At 31.2% G+C, this 22,985-nt stretch overlaps 1 protein-coding gene across 27 annotated transcripts in view; it reads right to left on the bottom strand.

Moving 5' to 3' along the window:
• LOC145303571 (uncharacterized) overlaps window positions 1–22,985 on the bottom strand; it is a 612,784-nt gene that overhangs the window by 132,395 nt on the left and 457,404 nt on the right. For all 27 annotated transcript variants that reach the window (XM_080145085.1, XM_080145093.1, XM_080145097.1 and 24 more), the window contains 4 exons: window positions 18,024–18,339; window positions 16,358–16,558; window positions 9,444–9,497; window positions 4,920–5,048 (listed from right to left, as the gene is read on the bottom strand). In XM_080145085.1, coding sequence (XP_080001211.1) covers window positions 4,920–5,048; window positions 9,444–9,497; window positions 16,358–16,558; window positions 18,024–18,339 — 700 coding nt within the window. The remainder of the gene's footprint in view (window positions 1–4,919; window positions 5,049–9,443; window positions 9,498–16,357; window positions 16,559–18,023; window positions 18,340–22,985) is intronic.

The following is a 22,985-nucleotide window of genomic DNA, read 5'->3' as shown; positions in this document are numbered from 1 at the left end:
AGGCACAGATAAAGAGTGGGGAATTATTGATAGTGTTTTCAGCTAGTCGAGTGTTTCTTGTGAAAGTTTGGCGAGGGGGGACATAGATTGAAGCTTAGTAGAACACTTTCCATGAAAATAACAATAAAGCAGAGACAAACTCGCAACATTTCCTGTGGGGTATTTTGTTTCTGACTAAAACTGTCTCTATCCCTGCACTTTTCACATGTTTTTTTTTTCCTCTGCAGATTTCCTTGTGGTGTCCATACTTGTGGCAATAGAAACATCTTAGAGGAGTTGGTATATATCGCTCTACTTTACATTTAAACAAATTTTAACTTCTTTGGTATTGTTAGGGAATCGTAAGTTAGTCTATATGTATATGCCGCAAGCAGCCTACCATACCTTTTTATATTTATACGTCTGTGGTTGATCATTCCTTGTTTTTTCAGTTCCATTTATGTTTCTTCTTCCATTGCTAGAGATAACTCATAGCTTCAAATCACTCCTTTAGATATATTTCATATTTTATGTGGGAAGACTGTGCATTTATATTCGTGGAATTTATCCATTTTAATGTAAGCTTTGGGCATCTTTCTGGTTGGCGACTTTTATTAAGATGTTTCCATCTTTTATTGTTTTAGGAGGGCTTCCGTTGAGTATTTTCTCTACTAGAATAGTGATAACTCATCAATTTGTTTTCTTTTCTAGTAATTCAATAATCAGCAATCTTGGAAAATTTCTTTCCTTTGTGGATGGTAAGGCTTTTCTGTTATTTATTTTCTCATCCTCTGAGCTGGAGAGATAAACATCTGAATGGTTTCTTTTCCGGTATTTAGTACCTTAAAAAGTAGTTTTTATTTTGGTTTTTCATAAATAGTTTATTCATTTTCAGCTATCATTCTTTCTATCCGCCTCAGAGTCTATAATTGTGACATGACAAGAGGGAAACCCATTTGCTTTGTTTATATCGAGGCTACATGAAAGAAATCTTTTAGTCAGTAAAATCTCAAGCACTTTCTGTTGACTAAATTATTGAAAATTAATTTGTTTAGCCAAAAGCAGATGCGAAGAGTTTGGGTCTTACCAATTGATTGACCCTTAGCTATCACTTGCCATTATATATTTGGGGATAGTGTTAAGTGAGTGGGGTTATGTATTTTGTTAAGTTTTGGGTGGATTATATATATTGGGGTTTGACACAATCAGCTGATTGATCAGATTACGCCTCTCTGACCTCTCGTCTAGCCAAAATAAAGGTCAAAGTGGTGTGCTAGAGAAGGAGGTACTTAAACCTTACCTCCAATCATCAGGATTCCATCCTAAGATATCACAGGTCACCACCCACGTTCAACAGGTGGGCTCCATTTAGAGACATTTACTCTCTGCAGAGGAGCAGTCAGTGTATTCTACAGCCTTGCTGACAGGGTGACCAAATTTTGGTTGCAAACTAATACTAAATATTTTTTATAGTACGATTTAACATGAAAATAAGTAGTTGCCAGGGTTGTTATTGCTATAATTTCAGTGCCTGTATTTGAGCGGCTTCTTCATTGATACTTCTATATTAATAAAATTGTGGGTCCCACTTCATTGCATACATTTTATGCCAATGAACTTTGATAATTACGCATTGAAATTTCTTTTTAATTTACTATTAATCGAATATCTATTGAGATAAAAATTATAATAATGTAAGATGAAACAAATTTTTTTAAATCCTATTAAAAAAAAAAAAAAAAAAAAAAAGTCAAATTCACTACAATGCATTTGACTTCTTTATAAAAAATAACATTCCAGTATGTTTAAGAAAAACATCAAAATCCAAACTGCTTTCTCAACCAAATTTGTACTTTTGCATTTAAAATACATTTTTTTGCAATGTTTACATTGGAATTGAATAAGCTGGTCATTATTTATTGGTCTCAACACAAGGAGAGTGTTAGATACAAGATCGGTTTTTAATGTAGAGAAAATCCAGCTCCAAAAAAGGTGCATTGAAACAAAAATTTAAATTGCTTCAGTCTGGAACGTTTTCTCTTGCATTGATAGGAAAGAGCAGACCTTGAAATATTTATTTAGACAAAATATAAAAAGAATTAACATTTAAACAAATTAGATACAAAACCATTCAAAAGGGTGTTAAAATGGGTGTCGTTGGTCATCCTTTGTCATCATCCCTAGAAAATGTCTATCCTACTCTTAACTAGAATCATCAACCATCATAATACCGCATTTACTCCAAGAGTTGTCCTACTTAAAATTTCACAAATGGGTAAAAATTTGATTGAAAGTCAATAAACATGTTTATATGCAATCATTTCATTGGTGAGAATTGTGGAATGGGGGGTGGGGGGAACAATTGCTTTCAACATTGATCTATTAGTAAACATTTCTAGCATTGTCAGCAATTAATGAGGAACCCTGTGTACATCTGCTTCCAGCTCTGAACCTCATTACACCTTCCCATCTCGAGCAATAACCTCAGACATTCATTAACTTTCCTGATTAGTTTCATATTTTACTATTTAAAAGTTATACCTATCTGCTATTGCCCGACAGTCTTTTGCTTTCATTTTATTTTTTTCTATACCCCTTTCATTTTTAAATTGGGTTTTGAAAGTTTAATTATTATAATACAGAATATCACAAACTTTACCATCTATTTTGATGCCAATTTATATTTAAAAATAGATGGTTCATTTTGGGACACCCTGTATGTGTTAATTAGTTCATATTTATTCCTTGGATAGTGTTGGTACACTACCTGCATATGTAAATTTTCGTTTGCTAACTAGCTTCTACGATTTTATAAATAGTATGAAGAAAAATATTTGAAATTTTGTGAAAAATAATTTTTTATTTAGCATTGTATGAGTAAGTAATTATGATGAATGTATTAACACAATATAAAAAAAAAAAGTTAGATATTATGCTTTTAAGCAAAAATAATTTATAATGAATACATTTTATCTCTACTACAAATTTAAAAATGCCATGTAACATTTTTTTATTAATTTCTTTTAACTTAGTATAACATTTATTTAGTTAAAAATAAACTTTAGATTTAAATGAAATGTAAACTAATATTGATATAAAATCTGCCTTAATGTGTATTCTGCAGATTCCTTTTTTTGTCAATTAATAATGTTTCTATTTGCTTATGAAAACAGGCTTTAAAAAAAAAAACAAAAAAAAAAACGCCATAATTTTTTTTTATTGTATACACAGTGTTTAATCATTTAACACACAATAGATATGCTGTAAAAATAAATCAAAAGACAAATCAAATTACTTGTATTTTTTTTTTCTCAATATAATTTAATTTTTTCATATACTCCAAATAAAAACAATCCTTTCCAGAAAAGAAAAATATTGCTACAGTTATAGATAAAAAAAAAATTCTAAAGGAAAAAAAAAAAAAAATCTTTATTATAAAAGAGTGTGGAGGTCAAACATAATATGACCTCTGCTGAGATAATGAATAGTATACTGTTGGATAAGGTCAAAATCAAATATATACTTGTAAGACCCATATAAATGACAGAATGAAAAGAATTAAGGAGCTATTATTTAAGAATGCATTATTTGTATTATTTTTTTTGCATATATATTCTGTACAATAACTGATATCAAAATAAGCTATACACATTTAATACAAATATAATTTGTTAGTATTTAATTCTATTAAAACTGCAAGAATTATATATAATTCACTATTTCAGTCATTATTATAGGCTAGCAGGCCATGTGGAAATTCCATGGTAGAAAATAAGTCTTAATTTCATCCACTGAGAGACAATACCAACAAATATAATCTGAATTTTATTTCATCAGTAAATAAAGCAAAATACATTGTATAGGTTAGGAGTCTCCAAACTATGATCCACTGAAGTTGGATTGGCCCGTATAGCTCTTATGGAAAATAAAAATATTTAGGAAACATTTTTTTTAATGGAAATGTGAAAATAGTTTGGGTTTCCCCCGCCCCCCTCAAAAAATGATTAAAAGAATGAGGTTTTGGAGAACCAGTTTCATTAGCAAGAACGCGTCCAGGTCATTTTTTTTTATTAATTATTTTGACCCACGAGTGCTAAACAGTTAGCAATATACCCTCCACCCTCGTTCAAAACGATGGTAACCCCTGGCATAGGTCCATGTAATATTTAGAAACGTCAAATCGCAATTATTCCCCATTAGCAAGCTTGCATTATCTCCCCTTTTGTAAATTTTATTTACAGGAATAACAATGTTGGCATGGCCAAATGATAGCATATTGTGTATAAAATGCCTCTTACAGTCGATGTCTCCATTTTACTTTGGCACTAATAAGCAGTCTCTGACAACAAAATTTAGCTCATGTTGCTAAAGTATAATCTCAACATAACTGCGACTATCAATAAGTGAAGACTGATTACTTGCTGCCTGAAAACTGGTGCTTTGAAAGACAACTAATCCAAGAGAAGGAAAACCAAGATCAAAACTCATAGAACACTTCATACAAAACATTCTGTGGATTAACATATCTTTATATTCATACAAGCATTATTGGCTACATATGTGCATACAGGTTTTAGCGGCTACTTTATTCAAATTCAGCTTTTTCAGGCCATATTAACTAATTTTTTTTAGTCAATATGAGGTGAAGAAATTGAATTTTGAAGAAAGCCAGTTGAAATATGTATGCACATGTGTAGCCAATGTTTGTAGAAATAAAAAGATTTATAATACTGCTCTGCTATTGAGCACTATCTATAAACACTGAAGTTGCATTGGATTAACAGTTAGGAAACAACAACCACATATGTACTAATATATAACTAATATTGTCCCCTTTTTTCCTGTTCATTTTTATATTAATCTGCCACAAAAAAAAAAATAAATATGCTGCCCACTGTCAGCAACAGGGAATTAATGGTAGCATAAAAAGGAGTTCCTACCTGGTAATGATTGATTTCTTTTCGAGAATTGTCGAGAGATTTTTCTTTCTCAAGAAGACGCTGAGCCATTTCTTCACATTTCTTTTCGTAATGTTTCTTCTGTCCTTCAGCATTCTCAAGCAAGATCATCTAACACAAGGAGAAAAAACAGAATTTAAAAAGCAAGTGTAACAAGATGGCGTACATTAACAACGTAAGTTTCATATAACTTTAAAAAAAGTGCAACAACACTTTTGTAGTGAAATTCAGAAAATTCCAAAAAAAAAAAAAAAAAAAAATTGATTAAAAAAAAAACAAACAAACGGTATCTGACTTTTTGTGTCAATTTCAACTAAAACCATTGTTACCTACTTAATTGGCATGTCAAAAGTATTTAAATATTACTGAATTATTTTAAAAAAAAAAAAAAAAAAAAAAAAAACATGAGTTCTCAATTTTTACTTATTTAAAAATTGATTTTATTTTTATTTATTTAAAACTAGCACTTCAGCTCAGCGTTGCCCAGGTGTTTGGGGGTGTATGTTGAACAAAAAGAAAAAAAAAAGAAAAAGAAAAAAAGCGGTCAATTTTTTCAACTTTGATCCGTATTATGACCCTTTAACATTTATTGTTTTGGGCTCAAATCAAGTTATTAAGTTAGATCCATGTCCAAGGAACCTATATATAAAATTTCATGTGTTTAGACCCAAAATTGGCGGAGGAGTTTGGTAGAGTTCTCAAAGGTCAAATCGTTGAACTCCGACCCCATAACAGTCAACTTTCTGGCTGAAAACCGATCACAAAGATTTTCCCAAATCTCAGTATCCTGTATATCAAATTTCAAGTCTGTAGACAGAAAATTGACAGAGATATTGCGCAGGGAAATGTACACAGACACGTTCACTTTTATAGATATATAGAAAAACCTTGCTATATATTTTTGAGAATACGTGACATAAGGAAAGTAATGCTAAAATATATATGCTAAAAACAAGGAAAGTAGCTCATATTTATAAGTGTTAATGTACAATTTATTAAAAAAATTGGCAATAGTTACATGCTATTTACCTCCCCTTGGAACTCTCTGGTGCTTTTTTAGTTAAAGTAAATTATTTGGTAAGGCAAGAATGTAAGGATAATGGAATAATTAAGGTAGTGGATAGATAGAAAGATTCTTAACTAAAATGAGATAGAGGGTCAAGAGGTCAAAGATTAGGAGGGATATGTATGTGTGTGCCCGAAAACATATTGACATCGAACAGATAGATGAAAAGACTTCATTACAATTGTTTTTTTTCTGAGCATATATATATATATATATATATATATATATATGCATAAAGTCGCACACATGCACATTTTTTCTTTTGTTCTAGCTAGAGATGGAGCATCCTATCAGATGCCAGACACTCACTATCTCTCATCTTCTGAGAGATCTTTTTAAGATTCTAATTGTCCCTTTAAATGTTTGCATCTCTGATTCACCAGATATATTCGCCAGGTAGTTTTGGAAATTCTTTTTCAAAAGTCCGGTTGGTCCTATAATTACTGGAATGATGGCGATTTTCTTAAGATTTCAGTTACTTTTCATGTCGTACATAAAACTTTGGTATTTCGTTACCTTTTCCCTTTCAGCTGTGTGTGACCCAGCATCATAGGGGACACTAACTTCTACTAAGGTTGCTTCTTTCTCCTTATTCCATATCACTATGTCAGGTATAGTAGCTCCATTTTCAAGATACATATAAGTAGAAATTGCATAGTCATATGAGTGGATGGTGTACGACTTATTTCCAACTGTTCTTTCTGGTAAACATGTTCCCAGGACTTGCTGCTACATTTGATATCCAACATTTTACAGCGCCTGATATTCTCAAATTGGTCACCCATCTGGTACTGACCAGGTTCAACATTGCTTAATTTCAGTATGTTTACCTAACTCTCATCTGATCCATTTATTATCGCAGCCATCCTATCAGATGGACGCCATAACGTAACAGTCAGTTCAGTAGAAATATTCACACACTCCATTGTGTCACATTGTATAGTAGCCACCCCTTGCAAAATCTTACAACTAGATTTAAGGTGGCTCACACTCTCTACTTCTGCCAAGATCACTCAGCAGTGACAAGAAGTGTAGGTTCTGTATATACACACACATACTCAGTCGTATCAGGCCCAATGGATATCACTGATATGTTTCAGAGATCCTGCAGCATGCTTTGGTGTAGGGTGGCTGTCCTTTTAGATCCAAGTTATAGGTAAGTATTTTCTGAAGTGTGAGCACATTTAGAAAATTTATATCTTCATTATGAAACGTGTAGGTATATTTTTTTTTAAATTGTTTTAGAAAATCCCTTGTGCTTAAGTAGAATTGGTTTTGTTGTTTTATGGCGTATCAATCCTTTTTAGGTTATTTAATGCAGAATCTGGCTATTTTTGTAAAAGTTTTTGTGCTTCAGGTTCTTTATATCTTTAAATATTTATTCAAGATATTTGTTTTGCTCATTTTGTAGAGGAATATTCTTTTTGTTTGGCTTTGCAGAACATAATTAAGTTTTTCTAAAGGAAAGGAAAAACAAAAACATTAACATTTGGTGTATTTTAGGTCAGGATTGGTTGGTTGTTTTTGTTTTATGGCATATCAACCCTTTTCGAGTTATTTAATGTCGAATCCAAAGATTTTGAAGAAAAATTTGTTTAATAGAATATATTTGTTGTTTTCACGTTGGTTTGTATTTAACCCATAGTTGGGACCTTAACAGGTACTACCACTCCGGGTCAGAGTGGATCTGGGAGCAATGGTAATTAAAGGGTGGCTCCACACTCCCCAAAGCCCACAAGCTGGGGCCTCACCACTGGATATAGTTTAAGGTCATATCCAGGACCCCTTTAGGTCAGGAAGCCTATATCTTCAAATAGCCTGATCAGGTAACACCAGAATTTGTTTGAAATAGCATTTTTGTGTGCCTAAACTTTGAAAAGTTTATTTTATTATGAATTAAGAGTAATTAAGAGAAATTAGAAGTTAAAGAAGCTGGATATAAAGGAAAAAAGAAGTCCAATGTGTTAGCAGATCTGTAAATATGTTAAGATATTAGTCAATCACTAGCGAAACATGTAGAAATTCCACAGGGGACACATTCATATGTAATATATTAATGTTGGCATTCTGTAGATGTTCAGTGTAAATGGAGATGCTCTGATATTATTGTAGCTTTTTTTTTTATCAAAACTGCAAAAGTATTTATCTAAGCTAGCATGAATGCCTGACAAAGCCCAGTCAAAAAATATGCTTAAATATATTTTAATTTATGCAGATGTTTTACATATTATTAAAGAATTAATATTCTATCGATTCTTATACATTGTAAAGTTGCGATTTCAAGAATAAAAAAAAATATATTCATATGACTTGGGTGTGATTGCTTGAATCGAAACCAAAACAAAACTTAGAATATATATATATATATATATATATATATATATATATATATATATATATATAATATAAAGCTGAATGTGTGTGTGTGTGTGTCTGGTCTCAAATAGGCTCCTATATGTTTGACTATTTTAAAATACTGATTAGATATAATGATAGAAGATGTATCGAGACACAGGAATGGATATGTTTGTCTGGCAGAACAGTGGTTCATTAAAATTGTGGGGTCTGCGTACGCGCCTGGTCCACAAAGTATGGAAATAAAAAACTTCAAAATTAAAAATAAACGTTTACAAGTGTTTTTGATATAGATATACAAAAGAATACTTTGATAAGTATGTTTTAACTTGAATAGGGATAATATAATAAAATTGTGAGGCTGCGTTCGCGCCTGGGCTCCATAGAATGGAAATAGGCACAAACTTTAATAAAGACTTTTCATATCTATCTGTGTAAGTATACTTTGATAATTATGTTTCAGTTTGAAGAAATATGGTATAATAAAATTGAGGTGTTCGTTCGCACCTAACCTCCATAGAATGGAAATATGTCACAGAGTTTAACAAGGTTTTTTAATATAGATCCACGGAATATTGTGATAAGTGTTTCAGTGTGAACAGGTATGGTATAATAAATTATGGGGTTTATCTATTTTATTTTTACTTTCATCATATTTTGCATTGGTTTTGATACCTGCAAATTCGAAGCTATCTTTTTACAATCCTTCCTTTTCATAACCTATCATACTTTCATAAATCAGAGTCCATTTTCTGTAGGCTGTTTTTGAACCCAGTCAACGACGGGTACTTTTGGTAGTATATATATAAACTTTAGTTCCTTCAGCCATAATTGAAACCAAAACTTATGAAGAATTCTTGCTAAAATTATTTATAAAAAAATAAATGACTTAAGTGCTATCAGCTATAGTCAAGCAAAACCAAAACTTAAGAATTCTTGATAAAATTATTTATGACAAGAAATGAAAGTACATAACAACTAAACGACCCGGATGTAAGTGTGACACAAAAAATAACACACACGCTATCGTATTAATATATAGATTGTTAAAGACATTTTTATAGAAGGAAAGGATTTCCTCTTACCTTTGCTTTCAGTTTAGCAAGTTCAGCTTCAGCAACAGCATTTTTATATTGAAGCTGAAAAGAAAAATTTTAAAAAGAAAAAATTTTTTTAAATAATAAGAATTCTTTATGGACACTAAAAAAAAATTAAGATGAAAATTAAAATATTTTTGAAATATAAAAAAATACTGGACCAAGTAAAGAATAGATACCCTGTAGCAGAAGACAATGATTGGTGCAGATTTTAAGTGACACCAGTGATTCGACCTTGGCATTAACAACCACATGGTGCTTGTAAACATGTCAAATAGCAGACGTGGTTGAATTTTCACGAGCAAGATTTTTAAAAAATATATTTACAAAACTTAAGATTTAAAAGGAAAAAAATTACCAAGAGTTAACAAGAGTTTTTTAATATTAAATATTTACAAAACTCTTAATTAAAAAAAAAAAAAAAAACTTTTCTATTCACACAAAAATTTTTAATGTAACAAAATGAACGTATTTAAACAAAATATATTTAAATATATGTGTGCCTTTCTGAATGTGTTTTTTAAATATATTTACAAAACTTCAATAAAACATAATAAAACAAATAAAAATAAACATAAAAAGAATGAGCTATATTAATTACAAAACCGATGTTATAACTAAGAATTTCTGCACAACATCCATTTATTTAAATATATGCGTGCCTTTATGAATGTGTTTTTTAAATATATTTACAAAACTATAATAGAACAAATAATAAAAATATATAAAAAGAATGAGCTATATTACAAAACTGACGTTATAACTAAGAATTTCTGCACAACATCCATTTATTTAAATATACGTTGTTTGAATGTAGTGTTTTGTTACATTAAAAGCTTACTTGTATTTAATTTGCTCTTGTGGAGAAGTAAGCAAATATCAAATTTTATTTTTTTAATAAAAATAAAAGTTTTAAAAATTTGTGTCCTGTTATACAACATTTCATCTTTATAAAAATAAAAGTTATAAAAAGATATGTGAATAAAATAATATATTTATAAATCTCGATTGTTTATACTGGTTGCTTATATTTGTGATTTTATCATACACTAGCGGGGGGTACCCAGCATTGCCCGTGTGTTTGGGGGTGTATATGTAGGAGAAGGTGACCCTGTTTTAATATATAAAAAAAACAAAAAAAAAACGATGTTAACAAAAAAAAAAAAAGTGTAGGTAGAAAGACAGGCTCGAACCCAAAGCATCGAGGCTAAGGCAGAAAAAAAAAAAAATGCCCGTCACGTTACCCCTATGCCAAAGAGACATACACTTAATTACAGATAAAATTAAAACTTTAAAAACACTTGCAGATGGTTTAAACTAACGTGAACATTTTCTAGGTCTAACATGACGTCATTGTCGTAGTAGCAGGAGCAGAGAAAAATGCAGGAACAATTTTTTCAGCACCCTCCTTGTAGAAAAGGGCCCAGTTTAGGGTGAAGTAATTAATGTTTTTGGCCAATTTCTCAATATTTGTCATCCAAGATGTCGGGCTTCAAAATGATACCAATCTTGTGAAAATCTGTTGCCTCTGTCGAAAGTTTTTGCGAGACAGACAAACACACACAAGCATTTTTGCTTATATATATATATATATATATATATATATATATATATATATAATATATATATATATATATATATATATATATATATATACTAGCGGGAGTTACCCGGGTGTTTGTAGGTGTGTGTATGGGAGGGGGGTTGCGGGAGTAATAACCCTGTTTAAATATAAAAAAATGTTTAAAAAATCGGACCCCCCTCCCCAAAAAAAGCGGAAAAAAAAAAAAAAAAAAAATGGCATAAATAACCCTGTCGGATCGAACCTGCAATTTTAAGATAACTAAAGAATAAGCGAAGTAATAACCCTGTTTAAAAAAACGCTGCCCGGGTGTTTAAAAGTGTAAAAGAAAAAAAAATAGTTTTGGTCGGGAGGCGGGATTGAACCCGGAAGCGATGACGTGGAGGTGGAAACAAAAACCAACCACTTAATCTCGGAAAGATTTGATTGACAGGTAGCCACTAAATGAGGTCATCGTGGGAGCATACGATGACGTGGCAGTATTTTTAGTTTTTACTTCCTCAGGGGGGGAGCTCCCCATTTAAAGGGGCTTGTCCAAATCGAATAGCAATTGTCTGATATAAGGGGAAACTCCACATTGATCAAAAGCTGATTGCTTTCTGGACGTTTCGGCGCGAAAGCCGAGAACACGAACCATTTGAATTTAGTTTCACTGTATTTATACTAAAAAGCCAAACAAACAGGCGACGCAGCGAAATAGCATGAATCTTATAAAAGTCAATGTAAATAAATCTAGACGTGACGCGCTTTCGCAAATCTTCGATATTATGATTTAGACGGTATATAAAAAGTTTTAAGACATAGTAAGCCCCTCGAGAATCGCGGCGAAAAAAGCCTTTGCGAGCCAGACATAAAATGATCACACACATTTTGCATTTTATATATATATAGAAGATAACAATTGCCTCGGTCTAGAAGGATTTCTCTTCCACTGACCACTGGCATACATCAGACTTTAAAGATTGAATCGTATTAAAAATATGCGCACACACACACACAAAAACAAAAGAAACATTGTACATAAAAATCAATCTTGGTCGAAAAAAAAAAAAAAATTCGCAAAAATCCGAACAAGTCAGTTATTTTATATTAAAGTTTGTTTAAATAATTTTATTTAAGAGTTTTTAAAAATATGTATTTTTTTTTCAAGAGAGGAGAGATCAGTGTTCAAAATTCTCAGTTATAATATCGGCTTTTAATGTTTTTTTAATTAATGTAGCTCATTCTTTTTATTTATTTATTGGCCTTTATTATAATTATAATAATTATTATTATTAGTTTCATTAATAAATTCTGTAAATATATTTTTAAAAAACATTGCTCGTGAACATTCGACCAGGTCTGCTATTTGACGTGTTTACAAACAACCAATGCCAAGGTCAAGGTCGAACCACCAGTGTCACTTGAAATGTGCACCAATCATTATCTTCTGTTACAAGGTATCTATTCTTTAATTGGTCCAAAAAACTTTATGAAATGTTTACTTTATAAAATACATAGAATAAAAAAAAATGTTAATGTCTACAACACTAAGCAGGGAAACCCTTCATTGCCTGGGATCGAATGATGATCAACAAATGTTTCACATTCCCATATTTTTATTTTCATCAAAATCTATAAAATCGTTCATTTTTCTATCAAATCGCTTGATTGGTTTCTCTAGTTGGGGACACATTGCAGTACACCTCGAGGAAGCTTCACATGCCTCTTTACAGTGATTTAGTCCACAATACATCATAGTCTACATTACACTGTAGAGAACCTATTGTTAATTTTATGAAATTATTTATATATATGCCACGTTCGCTGGAAGAACAACGCAAGTGCCACTTGATACATTTCACAAAAAAGAGGTTAAATGTTTGGAGAATAATGATACTTGTTTGAGCCTTTAAATGGGGTTTAATAATTGTGTAATGGAAGAAATTTATTAACTATTTAAATACAAAGACAATCTTACAATATCATTCGGGCACAAAGTACAAATTTAACCAGATATAGTTATAAACCATATAGAGGTCAGTGACGTGAATAACATAGAACAGAAAAACATATCATATTGAAGACATCAATATATCTATGCTAAATTAAATTGCATAAATATATGTTGAATTGTTGATTTGCAAGTCTGGAAAAATTAAAACAAATAGAACATAAGTAGAGAATTTAAAGAAAATCCATGGTCTTAAGTATCCACACATTTAAACAGACGTATATCAAATACACAAACACTTATTTTCACATAAATACTTTGAATTCATCAAATGTTTTTTTTTGTGTGTATAGCTTCTCCTTGATATTTTATGCATTTTGCGACAAAAATCTCAAAATTTCAACTTTTGGCACTTAAGTCTTTCTCCCATTGAATGCATGATATAATGGCTTGAATTAAAGTTCAAAATACAAAAGTTAAACATCATGATTCAATTATGCTCTGAACAGAAACATTCATTTGGAATGCACCCCTGTCATATCAAAGAATCTACAGTTGATTTTATATGCCTGACCTTTCTGCTCGTGTGGCAATAAAACTTGTCAAATGCACTTGTAATGTTGGGTTATACAAGGTTAACATTTTCTGAAAGTCGCCTGTTCCTACTTTCAAATTTTTTCATTGATTCTTACCGAAGACATTCCGATACAAAATCTATTTAAAAACACTGTCAGATACATAAAGTATATTTGTGCGAAATTTCATAAAAATCAACCCAACCATTTCAGAGTGCATAGGGAATGAACTCAAGCACACACAAAATCCTTTTATATAATTGTAAATTTGTAGTATAAAAAAATATACATAAAGCATTTAAAATAGAAAATATACAAAAAAAATTATTTCAGAAAAATACAAGTTTTGCTATTGATATCAGATGACAAAATTGAGTTGCTGAAGTTTAATTCATCTAATTTCAATCCTACTCAAAGCCGGCCAGAAGAATAGTTGGCCAAAATGTGGTGAAACGAAAAACAACTATGGAAGGCAGTACTTGCTGAGAATGCAGTTAGGAGATTCGGAGTTCCTATCCCATTGTGGTTACCACCCGACGAAGGTTGGAGGAATAGTTGGTCGAAAAATCGTGAAACAACAACTAAAAGATGTGGATAATAGTCCACAATAAATAAATGAATTAGACGTTGATTAAAATTTGAAGTAAATCGCTTCTCCCTTGAAAAGTTTCATTCCTCAATTTGAAAAATCCAGAAGGTCTAAACAGACTCCCGATCAATTAAATTTATTTAATACCCAAAAAAAATCTTTATAATGCAAATATAAATACAAAGAACACAGACTCTAGACATAAAAATAAATGTTTAACGTTATTCAATTTATGTATTTGCCTATTAAACCCATGTGATAGTAAACTTGGCATCTTATGCAACAAAATCTACAAGCTATATCACAACAATTTATGAGGTTAAAAGAAACAAATTTTTATTATTTAGACTACTGCTCTCAGCTTGGATTTCAATGTAGGTCAATTCACTTCTTTCATTTCACTGTTTGCAAGTCAAACATGTCATTTTCTCTTTACAAGAGGATTACAACATGGCTCAACATTGTGAGTGAAACAGTCGCATTTACAAGTGATTTTTCAAAGTGGCGACTAGAAATAATGAAACGATTATCTTTTGGCAATTGCATTTCTTTCACCGACAATCTTCCAAGGCTCACTACTGAGTGAAAAATATCTTTTCAACTTTTTATAATAAAATGAACAGTTAAATTATTTAAACAATAAAAGTTTAATAGAATAATATACTTTTTTTCGTGACGAAGGCTGTTTAAAAAAAAGATCTGAAGAAATCAGAATGTTTATACCTTCAAGTTTCAACATAAAATTTGTTGTATATTAAGAATTACACTTTTGAAAAAGCATACAGAAAAAATCTTTATGATGTACATACTCATCCAGAACGAAGATGTCATATTCTAAAAATCAGGTGGGTTTGGCTAGTTACTTTTTCTATTTGGCTAGTAAATGAAAATATTTGTCAAAGGTCAATTAAAGATAAATTCGTCCACAGAGCCATGTACAACATTTTTCATTTATATTTGCAACAACTGTGTCGAGCGTGCGTGGAAGCACTCAACAATTGTATGCCAATGTCTAAGGCGGGCAAAAATGAGTTTGTCTAAAGGTTATAAAAAAGCCGATAACAGTCATTCAGCAGGTAACTCCCAAGATTTCTCAGGTAACATGTCATGTTGAGTCACTGCGTTCGGGATTGTGTTGAATCGACATTGTTGTTTGGAATCGTATCGTATCATCAAAGGCGTTCGGGATTGTGTTGTGTTGAATTAACAGACCTGTTCAGGATCGTGTTGGGTCACGTAGACAGAATTGTTAGGGATTGTGCTGCCATGTGTGATTTTATTTTTGTTCTTTCTTTCCTTGGGAAGCAACAACAAAATTTATCTCTTAGTGACCAATATGAAAATGCTTAAAATCATTTCTGCTCGTATAGTTCAACCTCTACACTTGCCTACATTAATAAAAACAATTTAAGCCAATCAGACATATTTCTCTGAATTTATCAAATTTGCTGTTTTGATCTGCTTTGAAGGCATAAAAAAGTTGGATTTTTCTTCATTAATGATGAAAAGGCAAAATCCACAACAAGGCTAACATCTTCTTTGTGTCAACTTCCTTCACCAGTCAGATTTTGGTAATCAAATAAGGCAATTCTCAAGTCCCGCTACACACAGTCCTAAACATACGTACTCCAACACTAACGCACACACATACACACAATGCATTAACTCTTTCACATTGTTGTCTGCTCATCAAAAGCAAATGTATAAAAATATTCATTTTAAATACTCCTAACTTTTCTTACTGAGCTTTCTACAATAAAAACAAATGAACATTGACTCTTACTAATAACTTTTAATCAAATGTAATTCATGCAATTGAATGGGGAAGTTTTGATTATGGTTTTCCAGACCCATGGGTAATTCCAATTATCGACTGACTTTCTCAATAGCAAATCTAATGAATCCATTGTTTTGAAATCACTCAAAATATGAACAACATTCTATGTTTTCCTATCTATGAAAACTTCATTTTTAAACATGAATACAAAATATCTCTTTTGTGAATTTATGCGTTTGAACTCATTTTTTTGTTTGTGTTTATCACATAATTCTTTCACTCTCTCATATTTAAATATTCCCTAAAACTGTTTCTATTTAAAATGCTTCCCTAAAATCATCTCTCCCAAAAAATGAGAACTTGAAAAAAAAAAAAAAAAAAAAAAAAAAAAATTTTTTTTTTTTTTTTTTTAATGATCCTCCAAACACTCCATGTTTATTGCGTACCTCTTTTAATTTAACAAACATTGCCTTGGACTCCATGTCTGGAGATATGGATTCACTACTACTCTCATCGAGTTCAAACACTTCAATTGAAGCCTTGGATGTCTCTTCCGGGGAGCTTACTAGCTCGCTGGAGGGCATCGATAAAGGAGTGGCTTCACCTGCCATAGGTTCTTCCAAGGACTGGTCAGCCTCTTCGAATTCCTGGAGTAATGGAAAAGACATAAAATGAAAATAAAGAAAGAAAGAAAGAAAAGAGCAGGCACTTGTATAGTTTAATCAAGACATTAAAAAATGAAAATATTGAAAAAAGGTTATATTGTACGTATCCGTTTTGAACTGAAGATCTCTGAAAAAAAAAAAAAAGTTCACTTAATTTGGTAGTAGTTTTTTTTACAGTGGAAAAACACATTTTTATGACAGCACGTTGAAGGTAGACATCTTTGAATTTTTTAAATTTTTGTTTGGATTTTTAGAACACGCCACGGGGAGATAACTCAATTTAAAGTGCCGACACTCCCTCCCCATCTTTAATACTAGCTTTTCTTTCTAAAAATCGAACCTTTTGCTCGGTATCATAAATTGTTTTTTCACTGTAAAAAAACTTGATGAAATTAAGTGAAATTTTTTTCAGAGAACTTCATTCCATAATGGATACGTACAATTTAAACTTTTTTCAATATTTTTATTTTTTAATGTCTTCATTAAACTCTACAAGTACCAAAGAGCAGTATGTATTTACAAAAGTCATTTATCATTATATCCAATTTAATATTTGTTTTATATGCTGGCATTTGTTGGACAGCTTTTAAAAATTATCTTCCAAAGTAACCTATCTCTGACCAGGTCTTTATCCCTCTTGCTTTCAAATCCATCCTTATCATTCCCTCCTACCAGGTTTTTCTTCATCTTCCTCTTTCAACTGAACTTTCTACATTAACTGTTCTGTATCTTATAATAGAAGCACTCTCACCCCTTGTGTTAATGTTAACAAACCATTTTACACACATTTCCCTATACTGTCCAGAAGGTCATAGATTTAAATCTGTATTTAAGACTCGCATTACACATCCATGATCTCATTTTCATAATTTCTCTCCACAATAAATATCTTCATCTTTCACTGGCTACATTTTACTTCTATACAGTACACACTTGTTCGATAGACTTTTTTTTCTCTTGGTCGTCAGCGCTAACATTCTGGTGGTTAATAATGGCAAAAATGCTGTGAAATACTCCATTCACTCCTAAATCTTGCAATCACACCTGCACCATGCTCCAATGGTACCAACAAGATAAAACAGCCTCAATAGCTTCACTATCCAAATATACTTTCCCCACATCCATGTTCTTTTCTGTCTATAAAGTCTTACAAAACTGTTTATCACCTTAAATTACCCATTACTGCATTTTTCATGTATTCAACACTTACAAGTACCACAAAAAAATGGAGTTGTTCTCAACTCCTTTTCCACAAATGGAGAAGGGAACTTTCTTCTTTCTGGAAAAATTCCAACACTACAACCACTGATCATCATTTTATTCTTGGTAACATTCTCTCCAAAACTTTCATACTTTCCATAGCATTCCTCCGAATCTAACTTAAGATCTTCTATTGTTTCTCTTTATAAGAATTTTACAAAAATGTTTAAAAATCTGGCAGACTGACCTTTGTTGCAAGTTCTTCCTCTTCTTCCTCCTCTTCGTCGTCCTCATCATCATCATCCTCATCTTCAAGCTCTTCCTCCTCATCTTCTAGGTCTTCCTCCTCATCGTCTTCATCGTCCTCTTCTAACTCACCATTTTCATATTCATCATAGCACTGTTCTGCTTCATCCTTAGACTGGAATTCCGACTGCAACTGTTCAAGACGTTCTTGATCTTTCCTTCGCATTTCTTCTTTTTTCCGGTCCTGGTCCAAAGATTGCTGGATCAACCGGGCTACTTCACTTTTGCTAGGATCTTTTTCTCGGCCAATTTGGAATCTAGAAAAAAAATCAAAAATTATATTTGTATCATTATGCATCATAACCATAAATGCATCATGTATTTCAAATTTTAACATTTTTTTGTAAGAAAAAAATTCTTTCTGGATCATAGTTGCACCACATTTTTTTTTTTTTATATAAGCCAGCTTGAAATAGTTTTTAAACAAAGATGAAATGTTGGATATGTAAATTATTTTGACTTTTCTATTTTTCATTATGTTGGATTATAAATTGTATGGCGAGAATCATAACTATATTACATGCATACATACTTATGATACCCCCCCCCCTCCAATCTATGATATGGAAACAGTAATAATAGACCACAACATATAAACAGGTGTATAGACATCAGAATCATCCAAGTTCAATGAAGTTTACATTTATTTGATTTATTTTAGTTAAAGAACATTTGTTTCCCTATGGCTATTTTCCTACATATTTTAATCACACAAAATACATGCTAAAGTATTCTTATTTTTGGGTTGAATCGAGATATGTTTAAAAAAAAAAAAAAAAAAAAAAAAAAAAAAACAGTACTTGTGCAGTTTATGAACCATGCTATTTTTTTTTAGATAGGATTTTCAAACTACATTCAATTTTTATGGTATCTTTATTAAATTATTCAGTGAAAGTATAAAATAGTTAACAATGCTCCCTCCGCATGCTAAAAATAACTTTCTAAATAATAACATTGTTTTAGCACTGTCTCTAAACTACAGAAGTAACAAAATTGTTTTAATTAGAATTTGCAATTAACTCACCAAGTAACCTTCAATCATCCTCTCTCATTGTATGTTGTCTGACTATTGTCTGTATTTTTGAGATGAGGTGTTTTCATTTATTGAGATTGTCAGACTGATTTCCTCATCTTGGTTGTTATAGTCACAGTGACATATGGCCGAGTGGTCCTAGCGTTGTATCAAAGTTTACAGTTACCCAAAGGTGCTGAGTTCAATCCTGAACGAAGGCAGTGAAAAGTAACATTCAAAAACAGAGAATCAGCAACTATGTCCCAGAGCCTAGCTGGAGTTCGAACACGGTACCCCCGTAATAATAATAATAATAAAGGGTTGGGTTCGAGACTCCTAACAAACGGTTCCCCAGTTCGATACAAAACACCTGATGAAGGCCGGAGGGCAAAACGGCCGAAACGCTGTGACTATAACAACCAAGATGAGGAAGTCAGTCCGACAATCTCAATAAATTGTCTATATCAACCTTATTTTATATTGTCTATTACTATTACTTCCATGACTCTAGTCATTAACTATCAAAGGTAATAAGGCAAGAAAAAAAGAAAAACATTCAAATGTCTATTATAAACAAAAGGAAATATTGTCATAAGTACCAATACAATTTAACCTGTAGTTTCAAAAGAAAGAAAAAGGAGAGAGAGGGTATAGCAAGAAGTGACTAATTTAGTTTATATTTATTTTTTTTTTTAGATTTGATTAGTTTTGCAAACTCACTTTTTCCCCAGATTCAAACAATATGACCAGAGCTTAATGGCTGACTCATAAATTACATATAATGATTGGCACTTCTTGACAAAAACTTGCCATCTCTTTAGGTTGATGTCTAGCGTCCATGTAAATGTAGGTGGCTCTTCAACCCAACTTCATTCTTGCATAATCGTTCACAGATACGGCAAGGGAACTTTCCAGTATTTGGTGGTACTTGTGAAGGGACTTTAAAAAAAAAAAAAAAATCCTTTCACAAGCACCACCAAATATTGGCAAATTTCTCTGCCACATTTGTGAACAATTATGCAAGAATAAAGTTGGGTTGAAGAGCCACCTACATGCACATGGACGCTTGACATCAATCTGAAGAGAGACTTCATTATGCACCTTTGAATGTTTTCTCAAGCTGCTTGTTGCCCAAAATAGAATGAAGATCAACAAATGTTCAAAACTTAATACTGTTATCAAAAATCAATGAAATCACCTATTTTTCAATCAAATTGATTGATTGCTCTGATTGAGGACCCATCGCCGTGCATTGAGAGGAAGCTTCACACGCCTCCCCACAGTGACTTGGTTCACTATACATTGTAGTCTACATTGCACTGTGAAGAACCTACTGTTGATTTTATAAAATTATTTTTATATAATGGCTCAAAGTAAAGTTCAAAGTGAAAGCCAATTGTGCTCTAAACAGAATTATTCATTTCAAATGCCCCGTCTTATCAAAAAATCTACTGTTGATTTTATACTTCAATCCCTTCTGCTTGTGATAAAATTTCTAAAATGGTATTGTGATGTTAGGCTGTATAAGAGTGTTAACTTTGATCAAAATCAGACTGCTCCTCCTTTAATAGGATTTTATCAATTTTCGAGACTAATTAGTGGCATTCCAATGCAAAATCTATCTAAAAACATTCCCAGACACAAAGTACAGTTGTGTGAAATTTCAGGCCAGTTGTTTCAGAGTTCAGAGAAAACAAACTCACAAGCAACCTGCTTTTTATCGATACATGTGTGTGTGTGTAAAGAATACTAGTTTTTAATGATTAGCAAAAGCATTAAAGTCAGATTAACACATGTGCAGTAATGGTTCCTAAAACATGTTGTGGTAACAGCAACTCTATACAATTTCTGAAGACAAAATTTTACATAAGTAGTCAAAGAGATCTCTAAACAATTTCCACTACTCTTCATGTAATCAATCCATCAAAAAAAAAAAAAAAAAAGGTTTCATCATTTCATTTTGACTAATTCTAAGCACATATATAGTCGCATGTTAAGAAAAATGAACATATGTAATGCCCATTATTGCATTTAAAATGAGCTACAAGATTATCCTTCCTTGAACAGAACAGTTTTGTACTGTTTTTATTTTATGAAGATTAAAATCAAAATACTCTATTAAACCTTATATCGAGAATCCATAATCAAATTTTGATCCAAATTCAACTCATGATTTTGATTCTAGGAAGTGTCTAAAATTTCATGCTTAAAAAGGGTCTTAACAAAATCTTGAAAAGTTCAGGAAATCTTATTTAATAGGTAGCTAATGACCATGTATAAAATTCAATACAAATCTTATATTTCAATTTTTAAATGGGATGATGTGCCTGTATTATGCCCCCTAAAAACCCTTTAAAAGAATCCCAAAGAAACTAAAATTTGGGGAGTATTTATTAACGTCTAATATCTATTGTTAAATTTTCAGTAAACCAGAAGTATCTGAATTTTCATGAAGTGCTTTCACACTTTTTTTTTTACTTTTTTTTTTTTTTTTAACAACTTTACATGAAACTAAATTAAGCTAAACATATGAACCCATTTAGCTGTGTTCCAAAAATTCATAATGATCAGTTTATTAATTTAGGAGTGAATCCTGTAAGAAATAGATAAACATAAACACATAGCTAACAACATACTGAAATATATACTAACTACATCAGATAATGCTGATACTATGGAACTGCTATACTCAATGATGAATATGCCAATTTTGTATCTTTCTAAATTGTCATAACTCTAGTTTACCTGAAGCCTTAACCATAGAGCTGATTTTAATAATCAGCTATGGGTACCTAACTTCTCCTTTAATCCATTTATATTTATGTTGTTTTTCTTTGTGTATTTAGGAAGTACTCAATTCTAAGCATTTTGACTATGTATGCATATGTATGAAAATGAGAAATAATCTACAAACTCTTTTGCTGTATCACAGCTTTTCAATGTGATTAGACAAATAACTACCTTAAACTGGGATAAAAACTTGACTGTCTAAATGAAAATCAGTGCTTCCACCCACTTGGCTATCATCTGGCTAAACAAAATCACAATGATAAACATTGTCAAATGCAGAAAGCTCCATTTGTTTGCATAAAAAGCATTGTGCTATGTATACTGGCAGTTGTCGATTTCACTTCAGGAAGCTAAACCCAAGAAGAGGGGGCGGGCATGTATAAATATATAAGAAATTATGACAAAATAAATTAAATTTATGTAGATCAAACAGATTCATGAAGGGATCAGATTTCAATTATAAAATATAAGGTCAATATTTCACATTAAATAGAACTTACAAATCTTCAGTGACTGGTATTAGTATGGAAGCAATAATCAACTGATATTTGTTATTTTTTTATATTGAATACTACATATTCATATTATTTGTTATATTGAATGCTACATATATTATTTGTTATATTGAATGCTACATATATTATTTGTTATATTGAATGCTACATATATTATTTGTTATATTGAATGCTACATATATTATTTGTTATATTGAATGCTACATATATTATTTGTTATATTGAATGCTACATATATCATTTGTTATATTGAATGCTACATATTCATATCATTTGTTATATTGAATGCTACATATTCATATCATTTGTTATATTGAATGCTACATATTCATATCATTTGTTATATTCAATACTACATATTCATATCATTTGTTATATTCAATACTACATATTCATATCATTTGTTATATTGAATACTACATATTCATATCATTTGTTATATTCAATACTACATATTCATATCATTTGTTATATTCAATACTACATATTCATATCATTTGTTATATTCAATACTACATATTCATATCATTTGTTATATTGAATACTACATATTCATATCATTTGTTATATTCAATACTACATATTC

This window comes from Euprymna scolopes, chromosome 19 (assembly GCF_053919585.1).
Source record: "Euprymna scolopes isolate OS-2025 chromosome 19, ASM5391958v1, whole genome shotgun sequence".
Lineage (NCBI taxonomy): Eukaryota > Metazoa > Mollusca > Cephalopoda > Sepiida > Sepiolidae > Euprymna > Euprymna scolopes.
The sequence above is the reverse complement of the archived record's forward strand: the minus strand, read 5'-3'. Positions and strand labels throughout refer to the sequence as shown.